The 17175-nt window shown below is 33.6% G+C and overlaps 1 protein-coding gene across 2 annotated transcripts in view; it reads right to left on the bottom strand.

Annotated features, from left to right (window-relative positions):
* LOC132696169 (transcription factor Sox-19a) overlaps nucleotides 1-17175 on the bottom strand; it is a 46600-nt gene that overhangs the window by 15631 nt on the left and 13794 nt on the right. For both annotated transcript variants that reach the window (XM_060660831.1, XM_060660832.1), the window contains exon 3: nucleotides 15567-15761. In XM_060660831.1, the coding sequence (XP_060516814.1) occupies nucleotides 15567-15761 (195 nt within the window). The remainder of the gene's footprint in view (nucleotides 1-15566; nucleotides 15762-17175) is intronic.

The following is a 17175-nucleotide window of genomic DNA, read 5'->3' as shown; positions in this document are numbered from 1 at the left end:
CGATTTTTCAGTTTTTCTAAAAAATGTGATTTGGAGAGATGACTTTTACAAACTATGGAGTATTCAATCGAAACAATGAACATATCGATTTAATCTTAATCTTGACCTACTACAACAGCATGTGGTTTCTTCAATACAAGTATCTGATTATCTTTCGACAAGGTTTGGTGACAGATGGATCGGGAATAACGCCCCAGGGAGATGGCCAGCCAGATCTCCAGATCTCAGTGTCCTCGACACATTTTCATGGGATACACTTAAAGTAGAATTTACGGGCAGGGTGAATACCAAAATATCGAAGAGCTCCAAATCAAAATCATTAGAGGAGAGTTTGGGAGATTACGCAGACGGAAAATACATCGTGCGGAGTAGAGTAGGGCCGTGATTGCAGAATCACGGACAACCTTTTGAGCATCTTGTGTAATTTATTTATTATCTTTACGTATAACCATCACTATTGTTACTTTTCAAAAATATCCTGAAGTTTCTTATTAATTGTGCATTCATAATGTTATCTTAGTTTTTCAAACGAAGCAAACTCAGCGAGATTTCTATTCAATAATTTAAATAAAGTTTGATGAGGTTGTCGTCTTTCAGGATAAATGTTCAAATACATTTCCGGTGTCTTGCCACCATTTCTATCGTTTTTATAATAAAGTTTTACCATATCTCGTTTTCCTTCATTGGTAAAGTCCATTTTTAACGACACATTAATGCACTACATATTAAAACGACAGATTTGAAAGTTCATAGCTTATTATGGTTTAAAAGTTTAAGTTCAATATTTAGAATTTAAGGGAACACAAATACAACTTATCAAAAAATAATAATACGGTGTATTTAACACTGTAAAAATCCAATATGGCGATCATAAGAAAAAATAAAGTAGATGATGGTTTGGGATTTTTGACCTGGCCATAAGATGAACTGTAAAAAGTTCCAATGAGAATGTATTTACAGGGCTTTGATAAGTTTAAAAATAGAGACATAAAAATAAAAACGAAAAAGGGAATTTTCCGCCATATTTCCGTAACCAAAGTAACCAAAATAACTTCATTTTTAAAACGAAACATTAGTTAATTCACTGTTGCGCAACTTAACCTTAATTTCAGTCACCATGTATGCTAATGGTGAGAGTCGAATTTGAAACACTCAGTATATTAAATTTAGGTGTAAAGTTTTATTAAAAAATATAAATAAATACAAATACATCATAGGAATTCAAAAATGAATGGTGTTCAATTAGACTCCTCTATCTTTTTTATCGCCCTCTTCATCCTCGGTATGTAAAAAAATCATCATCCACTTCAACAATCATCAAATTTTATGCTTTATCAAAATTGTATTTTGTACTTGGGATGCATTTTTATTATACTACTACATTGGTACATGCTGTAACTTCCTTGGTTGGCTTAGTGAAGTGACAAAAATGAACTTGCAATATTACTAAAATTAAAGAAGAATGAAAACGCTTCCTAACTTCCTACAAACACCTATCTCTATGTACGACTTCTCAACTTCTGTCCATGACGGATTTTTGTTCCCGCGTTGATTTGCGTGAGGAAATTTAAAGGAGAACATACTCACGTGGTTTTAAATTGAAATAGGCCTGAACTATTGAACGTAGTTAAATTAGTATAGAGTAACTTATAAATTTAGATATAGTCCAAATTATTTAAAAAATAAAAGGAAAACAAAATAAACACTTTGGACGACACACACATAGTGTGACTAGTACACTTCCACTACTACTAACAAAATGTTTTGCTTAAGTATGAAAATACCGCATGTATTCGCTAGTTTTTCCATTAAAAGAAAAACTCTTCTGGCTGTTGATACCGCGTTACCACTAATATCGTTAAGAAACCTTAATAAACACTTCTTCATTCATTCATTATTTCCTTTCATTACGGCAATTTATGATAAACTTTTTTTCTATTATGATCTTCAGGCCATCAACAAACAAGACCAACACAATAGTCATCACCCACAAAGTGAGAATGATTACGCGGGTAATATTGGTGGTCTCAGTTGGATTTTCAGATACGGTACTTCCTAAATACTTTTGATGGCTTTGACATTGCGCTTTTATTATTTGCCACAATAAATTATACTATTTAATTACTTAATACAGTCAAAACTCTTGATTAATAGATGATGTAAAATGATTTATTTTTAATTGTAAGTGCGAAAAAGGCACCTGTGTAGGGGTAAAGTAATCGGAACCTTGCTCGAAATATTACGGTCTCATTTATCCCAATTGCCGATTATTATTATTATTATTATCGCATACGCATAACGGCAACACCGAAATGTTGGGAATCCATTCGGTCAGTTAATAGTACGACATAATAGGCGTCAGCGTGATTTCAGTTTGACCTTTGCACGCGGGCTTCATTGAATAGCGTCCAAGTCCAACATATCATTTTTGCACAGCAAGCCATAAACATAATCGGACAAACACGTCGCAGAACGTAAATCCTTACAAATCGCCAACTGTAAATCATCCGTAACGCGATCAGCTAAATCGATACAAACTGTAGAAAAAAAAAGAAACCGATCTTGAACGGCACGAAAATGATTCACGATCGTATCGAACTGGTTCTTTCTCTCGTCGTAAATATCTCGCCGGTTCTTCTTCTTCTGCCTTGGACCGGGTATCGTGGCAGGAACACACCTGGACTAGAGTCAAAGTGAAGAAGTGTGAGATCCTGCTGTTCGGCGTTGTGGGAGATCGCGGTGGAATGTAATTACGGTGGCGCTGCGGTCGTTTCAACGGGAACGCAGGTTCAAACACGTTCGATTTCATTTTTTGAATTGTAATTTGAAAACCGACACGATGGCTGACTTATTATGTTATGGTAAAAAGTGTCTTAAAAATATAATTATACATAAACCAAATATTGTATATAAACGAATGATTCCAACTACAGAGGGAGAAATTCCACGCAATTTTTTATAGAAATTTCAAGGAATGGTAATTATAGTGTATGGTGTACACTCTTTCCTTTTTTTTTTAGTAGCTTACGACAAACCGAGGTTCTAAAATATTTTGTTTTCCAAGTACAGGATGTCAGACTTAAATATGTGCGTCACTGAATTTTTTGTCTCTAGAATTTTTTTTTAGTATCTCGCATAACAGTAGCATTTTTTTTATAAAACTACATGTCATTCATTTCACACGAATTCTCAAGAAAGGGATAGGATCAGACACTTTTACCCCATATTTTCATCTCGTTAAAGCATCCCAATTCTGTACTTGTTATACTTTTCTTTATTAATGACGGAAACCTACGTATCTCAGGTCTGAAAAATTAAAAAAAAATTCAACGAAGTTTTTTTACACATGTAACGAGATTTGTTAATCGAGCAAAATAAATTTAGTTAGAATGGTTTGTTTAGTATAGATCTTTTTACTATTTGATCAGACTGTTGAACAAATCAAAATAAACATTTAGTAAAATCAGACAAATATTTATTTTAGGTAATGAACCGTTGTTGTTTAATCAAATAATCTTAATATACGCAAGCTCGGAAATACACATTATATCAGTTTTATATAAATATATTATAAAAGGGTTCTGAAACTTGATGCTGACCAATAAAGCACCTAATAGCTGCAGTTATACAGAAAATATAAAAATGATACTCATCGTAGTCTACAAGAGGGAATCTGTAAGGGAATGTTTAGTGAAACGACAAGGGTCAATATTGGAACATCTTGAAAACCAAGCATTATCGGAACTACAATTACATTATACCTGTCCATCGAATTGCGCATATTTCTTACCGATTTACTATTATTTTGGGCATTTGTACATTTGTACTCTGAATTAATAATGTAATTGACTTAATTAATGATCAATTTAATAATTAAATTCTCAGAAATATAATGGAATTTTGACACTGGGTCATTAGGGTAGAGTCCGTTTCACGATTGAAATTTTATGATGGAAATTACCCTGTTTAATTTTTAATTATTTCTAATATGTAGTTGTACATTAATTTAATATAGATATTAAATATTACATTGACTCAAGCAAAAGTAACCAGTAAATCACAATTTATTTTCTTTATGAAAAAATTGTTAACTATAAATCTGGAAGTATTGTTTCGCGGTCTTAAGGTTACATATTTGTAAACTTTTCTTCATGTTTATAATATGTTCTCTACTTGCAAAATGTGCGTCAGCAATTGGTCTTAAGTCACACCGGGAAATAATACTTTTGAAACACTCTTAACCGAGAGGTTAAATTTATTGAACGAATTTCATACGTCATCATAATATATTACGATTTTTAACAGTCGAACAAAAGGCCATAACGTTTACACGCCTGTAATATTATTCCTTAAACAATACAGTCATATATTTCACATCTTCGGGGCCGAAGTCGTAGAAAGAAAATCGAGCACAGAATCGGCTCAACACTTTTCCTCATCATCCGATGACGTTTTAAGCAACTGTCACCTTGGGTGCACTTAAACGTCCGTATTGAAATTATACAATATAATTTTACAAATACATAAATTCATAATAAAATAAAAATTAATCTTGACTTGAGAGAAGAAAATCAATAATGATCAAGGCCTTCACTGAAGCCAAATAATTTAAAGTTTGCTTTGTCACCACAAGAAACTTTTTTATTTCGTGGCATCACCTGTACTAGATTTCAACAAATTATTAGAAACTGTTTTCTTTTGCTTTATTTCAGTACGGACCTGTTTTGCTGCATGCGACTTGCGTGCATTTCTGTCCTCACCTTTAACTTACGGTAATAAATCACCAGAGTAACCAATCGTCCACGTCAAATCTAGAGATTAAATGAGGTATGATTGACGTTTAAATATGTACATCATCGCGTATTGGCTTTATACGTCTCTTAAAATAGTGTGAGGAAATTAATGGTTTTCAATAATAAGTGTCCAAATGTAAGAGCGATAGTAACGAACGACGACTATTAAGACATCTAGCCGATATGGTTGCTAAACGTCGGAATCGCGCAAAATCGGTTCCTTCCGGGGCCCTTATTCTTGACCGCGATAGAATAGAAAACCCAAAGGTGGGCGGGTTTCTATTGGGAATTCCTATTCTTGAATGTCATTCAATTGAAAATCAGTAGAACTTTATTCCCTGGAAGTTATTTCAAACGTAAATTTTAGACTTGCTGAGGATATTATTTTTAATAAAGGGTGATTCAATTCAATTCATTTCAATCTGAAATATTTTTGAAACGCGACTGTATTTGTTTATTATCATATGAGATTTCTAACCTCAAAACATAAACAAAATTATTCATGGAGCAATATACGACTGAACAATGTGTAAAAATTGTGCAAGCCTATTATGAAAATGGTCGATCAAGAAAAAATGCATTTCAGGCTCTACGTGAATTTTTCGGCGCGCAAAATTGACCTTCTGAGAGGACAATTTGGAATGTAGTTTAAAAATTTGAGCAAATTGGATCTGTAACTACCCTCAACGTGCTCGTTCATTTCGGTCAGATCAAAATATTGCCATTGTTCGCGAAAGTGTAGCCGAAGATCCAAACACATCGATTCGTCATCGAGCGCAGCAAGTAATATATATTCTCACGGATGGAAAAATGTGATGACACTATATTCCGGGATATCATCCGTTGGCTTGTTGAACTCCGACTGGAATCCTTCATCCGACTGGAATCCTGCAGACGTTTCGCCAATATCTCACTTGGCATCTTCAATGCTCGCGCTCCGAAAACACTTCGGAACTATGTGTATTGATGGTAATCCGGGTGTTCATCCGTTCGCTGTTTGACCTCTGAAGATGTCAAGTGATATTTTGGCGAAACGTCAGGCGAATGATCCTACTCCAGGGTCAAACAGCGAACGGATGAACACCCGGATTACCACCAAAACATACATATATATATATATATATATATATATATATATATATATATATATATATATATATATATATATATATATATATATATATATATATATATATATATATATATATATATATATATATATATATATATATATATATATATATATATATATATATATATATATATATATAGTCGGATAACTCGGTCATCGATATATATATATATATATATATATATATATATATATATATATATATATATATATATATATATATATATATATATATATATATATATGTATATATATATATATATATATATATATATATATATATATATATATATATATATATATGTATAGTCGGATAACTCGGTCATCGTGTAAGGTAAAAAATGTGTGCGTTCAATAGATGTACAAGTTTAGAAATTGTTCTGAAAGCAATGCTTATGCTGAGCCCTTTCAATGCATCGCCACATTAGTACCAATTTAACTCTCCAGAGTAAAAACGAATTTGGGCAACGTATTCGAAAAACTGATGGCGTTACCGAAAACACAAGTCCACAAAATTAAACTTTTTGACAGATGTTTTTATTTTGAAAATTCATTTTATATAATTTTGGTAGGAAAGTATAAGTGTGAAAATAAGAAATGTACTATCAAATTCATATTACAACCTAGACGATGAAAGTATTGTAACATATTTTTAAATATTTTGAATACTTTCGTAATTTTTGTCCTTAGAGTTCCCAAGAAACGTATCAATTACTTCTTTAAATGAAACCCAGGCGTTTTTTCGAAATTGTTCATTGTGTTTTGAAAATCCTTGTCTTTGCATAATATTCTTATCTGCGGCCCAACCAAAGTACCTTCTTTTATCTTGGCGTCAGATATGGCTGGAAATTTCTCGCACATATATTTGAAACACTGTCCATTTTTGTCTAGGGATATAACAAACTGCCTCGTCAAGACAAGTTTGATATGAAGATGAGGCAGTAAAACTTTTTTGGGGTCAACTAAGTAATCTCTTAATACATTTTTGCTAGCAGGTGTAAGGTTTGTTTTAGAGGGCCGTTCTATTTGCGTCCAATATCTATCTCTTACCCTACTATCAAATGAAGCATGGAAATTTTGTATGACCCCCTGTTATTCTGATGACTGAGGATCTTGGTAGTTTAGTTTTTTCAAAAGAAGAATTTTCATATGTTTCAACAGTCGCGAATACAGCAGCACGACGACCAATACAACCAAGTTGCAGATAAGCAGGTTACAACGCTGTATTGACGCTTCTGCGCCAACTCTGTTGCTTTGCAGAGAAATCTAATATTATCCAGCGTTGCCAAATCACATTTAATTTGATAAAAATCAATTCATTTAAAAATCATGCCTAACGTGGAACAAATATAGTCATGTCATAGATATGTATATTAATAAAATAACATTTTTAATTTTAATAAATATGGCGTTTTTTTGGAAAAAGTATCCCCAAAAATATCCAAATAAGCAAACAGCTTTCAAAAACCGTTCCGTAACTGCCGTCTCCGCTAAATGCGCCCGATGCTTCCACGCGGTGGAAGCAATATAAAAATTAATTTAGACAATTATTTTCAAATCTACATCAATCTTAATTGCATAAACCGCAAGCCGCGTAATTTAATCGGAAATATAATCATCATCTGAAAAGACAACAATTAAAACCTTTATTGATTGCTTCACGAAGACGGATTTTTAGGAATCGCTCAGCGCTTCACCTTAGAAAATCTGTTGCGTAATGCCTCGAAACAGGAATTATCATTAACCTTGCAACTCATTCTGCTCGCATCATACAAGTTTCGTAAAACAAATAAATAATATATAATGCATTTTTTCCCAATCTTTCTTCGATGAATATTTTAGATTGCTATATTACTTATGGTTTCTCAGCTGTAATAAATACGAATTCGTTCAAGGATAATCGTGATCCATGTCAAATTTCAACAGTGTCATTATTCTTTTTTCTCCAAAAGTATTCATATACAATGATAACACGATTTTGTTATGGGTAGGTATTTTCCGAAAATAAAATAAGAAACAAGTTCGACATTCCCTATAGACATCGCTTATACAAGGGTTTAGTTTCAGTGCATAGCGTGACAATATTCACAACGTTGGCAACACGCGAGGTCACGTCACTTTCTACAATGAAATACTGTTTAGTAAGATCGCAGTCAGAGATAGGGGCACTGGCCCGCGATATAACCAAATCTCTCGGGTAATTTTTAATTTGAATTAGTTTTACAAAATGGAATCCCTATTTGATGAGGCATTTTCCTAAGTAAAGTGCAATGGACAGTAATGTCGAGAGCATTTTTTTCTGTAGTCTTTCAAAGTACTAATCTAGGCACTAATAATAATAATAATAATAATAATTTATTGTCTAACAGATTCTACATCCATTTACAAGACAATCTGACAAGCATATGATACATCATTTAAATACAATATAGTAAAATGTATAAACAAATTAAAGAGCTCACACTTGTACTCGTACCTTAGTGCCTATGCGTGATACAATATCAATTGCCTAAACAAAAAAATTTGTTTTGAGAATGTTTGATAACTGATTATAGGAGAGGTTGAAAATGTCAATATCACTACAACGGCCATTGAAAAGATACATAGCATTGTATAAGGGGGTTTTTATAAGCAAATTTGTAGACGGGGTAGGCAGGTGGAAGATCGGCGAACTGCGGACAGATCTTTGAGGAACATGGAGGCGTAATTGCATTAAGAGCTCCGAGCAGTCAATCCTGGACAGAACAATTTTGCAGAGGAAGATAACCCCTAGATAGTTTCTTCGCCATTTTAAAAACGGGAGTTCAAATCTTTCCAAAAGTAATGACTGTTCAGTACCCCGCTCCGGAAACACTCCGTCAGTTTTAAATGTCAGGAATTTAACGAACTTGCTCTGGATACCCTCCAATTGGAGGGTATCCAGAGCAATTAGCGTGAATGGGGAACCAGATTGTCGCACAGTACTCAAGCTTGGATCTGACATAGCTAAAAAACAATGCTTTGAGAGCCTGAATGTTCCGAAACTCTTTAGCGTTACGAAATATAAAGCCCATCCATCTTGTTGCATCTTTGCAAATGGTTTCAATATGAGAGGCAAAGGACAGTTTAGTGTCATACAAAATGCCAAGGTCTTTGAAAGGGTGCATCTGGTAACTGGAATAGTTTCCAGGCTGTAGTTAAAAACTATTGGACGCTGTCTGTTACAAAACGTCATTACAGAACACTTATCCGGATTCAGATGAAGATTGTTTGCCACACACCAGTTATTTAACGACTCCAGGTCCCTCAGCAATGCTGTACAGCCGGCAATGTCCACCACAATCCTAAACAGCTTCAGGTCATCGGCAAACAATAGGGCGCAGCTAGTTATGTAGTCGGCTATGTCGTTAACGAATAATAGGAAGATCAGTGGAGCCAGATTACTGCCCTGAGGTGTTCCGCTAGTGGCCATAAACCTCGAAGAGCGGTGTAAACGAATCTCTACATACAGTTTATTGCTGAATCCTATTGCCTCAATCTTCTTCACGAAGATAGGGTGGTCAACTCGGTCGAATGCTTTAGAAAAATCTGTGTATAGTACATCAACTTGAGATTTATTGTCTAGGGCCTCTCCAATATACTGAGTAAGACATGTTAGCTTGCTGGCAGTACTTCTAATGGTAAAGAATCCGTGTTGTTTTTGGGTAATAACATGCTTTACTTGTCCATAGATGTACTCGTACACAGAAGACTCGAAAATCTTAGCGAAGACCGATAGGATGGAAATGGGTCTGTAATTAGTAACATCGTTTACACAGCCTCTCTTGAATACAGGAGTTATTCTTGCCTCTTTCCATACTCTAGGGAAGGTGCTTGACTTGAGACAGAGGTTATATACGTAAGCGATAGGTCTAAGGAAAGCATTAATACAATCTCTGGCAACAAAGGCTGGTACTCTATCTGGTCCCTGGGTGGCCTTATTTTTTTATTTTTTAACTTCTTTGCTGCTCTTAAAATAGCTTCATCCGAGAGATAGCTTATGCTAATACAGGAATTGAGGTTTGTTTTGTTCACAGAGATGTTCTCAGTGGTTGGTGCCATATAGACATCTCCAAAAAATGTGGCAAATGCGTTAACAATATCCTGTGGGCCCGAGTATTGCACACCCTCATTGGACATAACCTCAGGCAACGGCGTCGAGGAGCGCTTTGCATTAACAAAGGACCAGAATTTCTGGGGATCAGTAGCAATTGAATTTTCTGCCTTAGCCACATAGTTTTTGTAGGATGTGGCAATCATAGATTTAATTTGCGCACGTAAAGTACTGTATTGCGCTTTAAGATGTCGTGAGTTACTTTTTCTCATCTTCTTGAAAATTCGGTGTTTTCGTTTGATATTTAAGATAATATCTGAGGTAAACCAGACCGGATAATTTCTCCGATGGATAACTGCCCGCGGGACACAGGTGTCAAATATAGTGTATAATATCTGATAGAACCTGTCACAAACTAGATTAACCTCATCTATGGCATACAGTGCTGACCAGTCAGTGTTAAGAATTGTGTCATAAAGGAATAGAAAATTTGCTTTCCTGAAGTTGTATCTAGACACTTCTGCGTTAACTGGAAAGGTTGCACTTCTCGCTTTTACTCAATGAGAAGGTGATGTTGAGCGTTGGATGATACAGCTCCTCCCTAACTATCGGGATGGGCTCTCTGCTAACAGAACACTCAACGTTTGACAACACCAAGTCAAGTATCCTGTCATCAAGATTAGAAACGACGTTGTACTGCTCTAGGCCAAGAATAATAGTGAAGGTCATTAGGCTTGCGGGCCTTGGATCAGATTCATAATGAAGTCTCGACTGTACAATGAACATTACAAGATTCTTTAACTCAAAAAACGTTGTATAATTTTGCTAAAAAAGATTTTTGTTTATAATTTACGTTTATCACAAAATTGTTAGCGAAGGGAAAATAAGCTTATTGCTTCTGCTAGGGCTAGATCTATTTTGGAGTAACTTGATGAGTTTGGGACATTTGGAGAACTTTAATAGAAATAGTTTATATCCAAAATCGTTTCAAATAATTCAATCGTCCGTGCCGAAAGCAGGACCGGAGCAAAACGATAGTTATTTTTAAAAGCGGAATGATAATTATTACAAAAAAAGATGCTTAACGTATTGAAGATCATTCTTTATCAAAGGATTATGTGCTATGTGTTTGGAACGAAATTAATTTTTGCGGTCCGTGCCGAACATATTTTAGCACCTTATTGTACCGCATAATGTATTCATGTATTCAGAGATTAACGGCAATTCAAAAGCGGATTTTTGTTGTCCAAAAATAGTTACATAAACGATTTCTTTGCCGAAGAATGTTTAATGTAATATTTTAGCGAAGTTGTCCGTGCCAATTTATTTCCTTTATCCACGCGAAGTCACCGCACAGAATTATGCCTAGCTTTTACAGTTGAATCTATAATTTAAAAAAAAATACCGTTAAAAAATTATTGCAATCGCAAACAAACCGGTACGCCATTTCCAATTACAAACGCTCAAAGTAAATATGAAACCAAATAATTTTAAAAAGAAATGCATATTCGAAATTCCGTTTTAATTATCCGAGTCTTTTGTGCGACGATTTTAATAATGCCGAAATATAATATGCACCCGTACGTTTTTCCATTGAAAGGCGACAAAAGCTGAAATTTATATGAAAGCCGTCAAAATAAAATTGAAATAGTCACTTTCAAATACATGACGTCGCATTGTCCGGGGCATGAATAAAATTTTAATTTTGTTTTTCGCTTTTTAGAGGAAATATATAATCTCCATGCGAAAATTTAATTGAGTTTCCTTTATAATGCACTATTAAATTTTAATGAATGGTGAGGACATAATATATCCATGTGTAACTGAATTTCTATTCACGGTCAGCTCGCGATCAATTTCAATTAAATAATAGTTTTACATCAGGGAAAGGTCAAAAATTATATAAAGGAAAATTGCATTTATAAGGAACAAAAAATGTATTTCTGGAGTTGAGGGCACAAAATATTTAAAAATTAAGTCTCTCTATGAAATCTAATGACGCTGTCTGCTTTCAGATTCTTGTATTTGGCTGCTGTTCGCTCTTTTATATCTTCCTTGAATTATCTTTATCTATCTAACTAGCCAAAATTATTAGAAAAGAAAAATATTTTATTATTGATAAATAAAAATAATTCAGGAAAACATTGTTACTCTAATAACAATGAACCAAAATATTCTAAATTATGTTTTTGTTATTAAATTATTACTATCTTGAATTGTACATAAACTAAAAATATAATCGGCTAGAATTGGATAGATAAATAAAAAATAATAAAACTAAATATATTTATATGTTATTCTTATTGTTTTCAAAATTAAATCCTTTGAATAAAATCCCGGTTTGAAAGCTATTCCATATAAGGACAAATTTTAAAAAATATTCAAGATAGTAAACATTGGATCAAATACAACTCACAATAGCGAGCAAAGATATAATTGGTTGAATAGTTCGACTAATATTTTGAGTGATGATATGTATGTAATGGTCAGTATGAATAAAAATTTAGTAAAAGCTTTATCTTTTTATTCCTTAAGCCAGTACTTACTTTTGCGGTGAATAAAAATAAGTATGACTTTTAACTAAAAATGCAATGAGTAAAAGCCACACCTTTGGTTAATTTTAGTTAGCATTGTCTTTGAATGATGTGAATAAATGTGAGAAATGCCTAATTATATAAAGAAAAAACTTACAATTTTGCAAGCCTGGTAAACGCTGGCTTGAAAATTTTAGTAAAGTTTAAAAGCTTGGCAGAAATGGTATTTGTGAAATATCCCGAAAGAAAAGAAAGTCGTGCCGAAGAATAGCACATTCTGTATAGATTTAGTAAAAAAATGTTGGGCTAGAGGTGCGTTAACTCTAAAATATAAATACAAATATATATATTTTTTTACAAAACTTCTGGATTCCTCATGCGTCGGTTTTTGCTGAGTCGAAATTCCTGATGTTTCGCCAATCATCCTGTTGGCTTCTTCAGAGTTGGACTAAAACTGAAACTGAAAGCAGTTTCAATCAAGCAGGAGGAATCCAGAAGATTTGTAAAAAGTAAAAACCGACGCCGGAGGAATCCAGAAGTTTTGTAAAAATTAAATGCAAATATTTTTGCGATTTTCAAGTCATCCCGGGTTTCAAATGGATTGGAAAAGAAAAAAGAGTTCATAAAACCACATATATAACTATAGTTACCAAAAATCGTTGAAAAAGCAGGTATTTGCATTACATTTCCTTGAGAAAAGTCAATGGACCAAGCAGTCAATGAAAGGCCAGGGTTGAATAGATCGTAGACGTAACGATAGTAAAAGCATTGCTAAATGATGAATATATTATTAGAAAACGTTGGTGTACTCTAAATGTGCACAACAGTTTTTTATAATGTTATAATTATTTACCTCTAGCAATGTCTCGTCTCCAGTAGCATCGTTCTTTTCCTTTCCAGCAATAAGGTTCTGGTTATTGAAAAACTAAGGAGATAAACAATCTATTCGAAAATGAACTCTCTATTTTCAAGGGACCATAAGACAGAATAAATGTTCCAACTTTCGATAAGGACGCTTACTTACAGACTTCAGAAATCTGGTTTTTATTTTTGTCGGAAAGTTATCATCGTTATAACGTTCGACGAAGAAACTTATTAAAATTATTCACGTTGCAAAAACATCCCCGTTCGCTACAAGGGGATTATATAAAATATAAGCTCCCGAAAAGCAACTGATGCATATAGACACCAGGTGCCATTATTATATTCGTTAAATTGAACATTTCAGTTCCCGAGTCTTCTTTATCCGAAATAAGAATACACAGACTCGGCACACAAAAACGGAATACAATCCAGGTATTGTTGGTTTTCAATCAATGCGCTATTCATTGAAATCTGATTTTTGTCTATTTTCTTATCGAGTTCAGGTAGCGGTTTCGATTTGCAGCTTATTGTTTGACACTGGGAAAGTTATGTCGTCTGTCAGTATGTGCAAATATTGTATGATTCCCGCGTGATTCGTATCGCCTTCAGTTAATTTAATTCCTCAAGTTTGACGACTACACAATGGGCCTTAAATAGCATTAAACTGGTTTAGCGTATGAGTTTCACGGACACCCTGTAACAGAAACCTGAATTCGTAACAAAATTCTACTTCTTTTTTTGACGGTGTCGGTAGAACTCTGCCGATCAGAGGTTTGAAACCAATCCTGATTGAAATCAGAAAAAATAGATCCCAAGCCTTTTACCGCCTCTAAAACAAATGCCTGATATGTTTGGTATAACATATTTTGCTGATACTAGAACATGGCTATAGTAATTAGTTAATGTACATTATTGCTAAGAAATTCACAAAAGTAACTCTAAATACAACAGTTAAATGATACAACAAAACACTAACAATTTTCTGACACATCTGTGCTAATTAAGGCTATCGTAAGCTTTAACTTGCTGTTTAATTGTTACAAAATAATTTATAAAAATCGGTATGGATTACACTTCGCAACTAAGTAACATCCTTTGTTGTGAAAAATAATTAACCCTAAAATATTTAATTTTTATTGAACATTCCCTAAACCCAAACATTATTTTAATAATTAATACATACTTCATAAAACATGTTATTAAATATTTTAATGGGGTGTTCTTCCGCGTATTTACAACGAGGCTATTGTTCTAAATAATACGTTTTTGGCGTTATTATGAACACATAACATTCAACTCAGAAACTGATTTGGCTGTACACTGACAAAACTGTTTTTTTGTAACCTTTCACTAAATTTTTGTACTGCAAACTGGTGCATATTCACTAAGAAACTGTCAGCATTGAAAATATGAATGCAACTTTGACATCATATACATTTCGTCAGAACAAGTACGTGAGCTTGGAAGAACCTTTATATTATATACCGTATCTCCATGTTAAAGACTTACCGCCATAGTAACAACTTTTTCTAAACAGATTTTAATAAAAACATTTTGTCGGTTATATATTTAAATTATGCATTTTTGGCTTCAAAAGGCACTATTAGCGATATCTATCCAATTACAAAGATCAAGTATGCGCATTTTGAATTTTGAATACCTACCTAGCAAAAAAAAAAAATTAACAAAACCTACCAAAAAATAAAGAATTTTTAAACCCTTAACGTGGATCCAATGTATGTATTCAACAGAATTTATTTTTATAATCCAGAGGACAAAAGCAATAAAACAAACGAATGACAGGCATCAGGCATTTATGATCAGCAAGTAATATCTAAATATTTTTGTGGTGCTGGATATTCATAGGAAGTTTTTTTTTAAGAAAAACTGTAAGTGTTTAATTTTACCTGAAAAAAATACTGCAGATAATCTCGATGGGTACCAGACGTCATTTTCATTATTTACGTTTCAAAATAACCATTGTTTTCTGTAGGTAATAGTTTTATATTTTATTTTCTAGTTGCTCTTCAATCTATTTTTAGCATACATATTTTTGGAAAAATGTAAATCGTAGCGACGAGCCTAGCCTTCGTATCCAAGCGCTCTTTTCGTCAGTCCGGATTTAATATTTCGGTTTACTGAAAATAAGTAAATGCAGAAATGGCACTAACCTGCCCTAAGAGCGTCCATTGGCACCGAAGGGTACGGAATCGAATAGGGGTAACCCTCTTTCCTCAAGGTTTTCGGTTTTCTGCGAGGCCTGTATTTATAATCCGGATGTTCTTTCATGTGCATGGCCCTCAGCCGTTTGGCTTCGTCGATAAAAGGCCTTTTCTCGTCTTCCGTAAGCAGTTTCCATTCAGCTCCTGCAATATTAACCTATATTACAGATAGAAATGACAAAAATATACCGAGAAAATAACCTCGTTGCAACTTAATTAAAAACAAATGGGCACGATCCAAACTGCTTTTGTTATCTAAATGGAGGAAAATTTGATAATCTAGGATGCTTTCTCTAAGTACGGTAAAGAAATATTTTAATATTTTATATTTAAAAAAAAGTAATAAAAATGTTTTAGCAAATGTTTCTTCAAAGTCCAACTTTAAAAGCCGTGAGGAGTTAGAAATTTCAACTACTTAACCAAAACTACCGTTGCCTAGAAAACTCCACTTTTTATCGATATGTAACCATTATTTAATGGACCAAAATGAAATGAGTATTAATAATTTTTTATTCAAAAATTAATAAGTCAAAAAATAGTTTTGTTTCAAAAACTGTATTCTATTCAGATTTGTTAAAGTATACTTCTGTTTGGTAGCACTAATTTCGTAATAAATTTAGCAGAACAAAACTTTAACACGTTTAGTCATAAGGAAAGTAGGAAAGTATTTACTCTATTGTCTGTTATGCAACGAGTTTGATAAAACAAATTTTAGTCACGTGTGTAATAGTGTACTAGTACTAGCGAAGCGAGTGTTTAATAAACGAGTAATAATGTTGACGTCTTAAAGTCGTATTATTTGGTTATTTTAGAGTAGAAGAAATTTTCGCAGACAATATTTATTTCTTGAAATGAAACTTACTAAAAATTAAGAAACGTCTGCAAAATATACTAAATATCAAATATGTTTTAGTATTTTCGCAATTTTTTTTTATTAATATAACAGTTATTGCTCTTGCCGAAATTTTATGAAATAAATGAAAAAATGGTCACACTATGGATAACGGGAAAGATCGGTTTCAATTCATATTAAATTCCGAGTAAGGAACTGATGTTTAGAATTGCGAAACGCATCGAAAATCCGATAAACCAAGTCGAGATCAGGAACTGAAAACCGCACAACACTCATTGTGGACCGAAGTAAGATAAAGCAATCAGAAGAGAGAATCTCTTAGAAATTATGTAACTTCAAGTATCTATTCTGCGAACAGTCTGGGGACAATGCAAGCCAAACAATGCCAACTAAAGAGACATCTCTCGGGCCTTTGTCTCGTTTCAATCCGTTTGTCCGTATAAAAGAACAGTTTGAACTGCAAATCTATACGAAAATGTCGGAGCTTCTGCCATTTGGAACGGAGCTCGATTTAGGGATTTGATTATTCTCCCTCGCTAGACGGTCGAGAAGTCGAAATACATTTTGGGTTAGGCTTTAGATTAATTGTTTTCTGTCCTGTTTTTAAAGACGGAACGTGCTGATGAATGGAACGAAAACTCCACAGAATTATCATGAATGTGTTAAATGTTTTGTAGAACAGTTCATCCCCGTAACGTATTCGTG

The sequence above is a fragment of the Cylas formicarius genome, unplaced genomic scaffold (genome assembly GCF_029955315.1).
Source record: "Cylas formicarius isolate icCylForm1 unplaced genomic scaffold, icCylForm1.1 PGA_scaffold_1__22_contigs__length_36826433, whole genome shotgun sequence".
Classification (NCBI taxonomy): Eukaryota; Metazoa; Arthropoda; class Insecta; order Coleoptera; family Brentidae; genus Cylas; species Cylas formicarius.
Note: the sequence above shows the minus strand (reverse complement) of the source record. Positions and strands in the feature narration are given on the sequence as shown.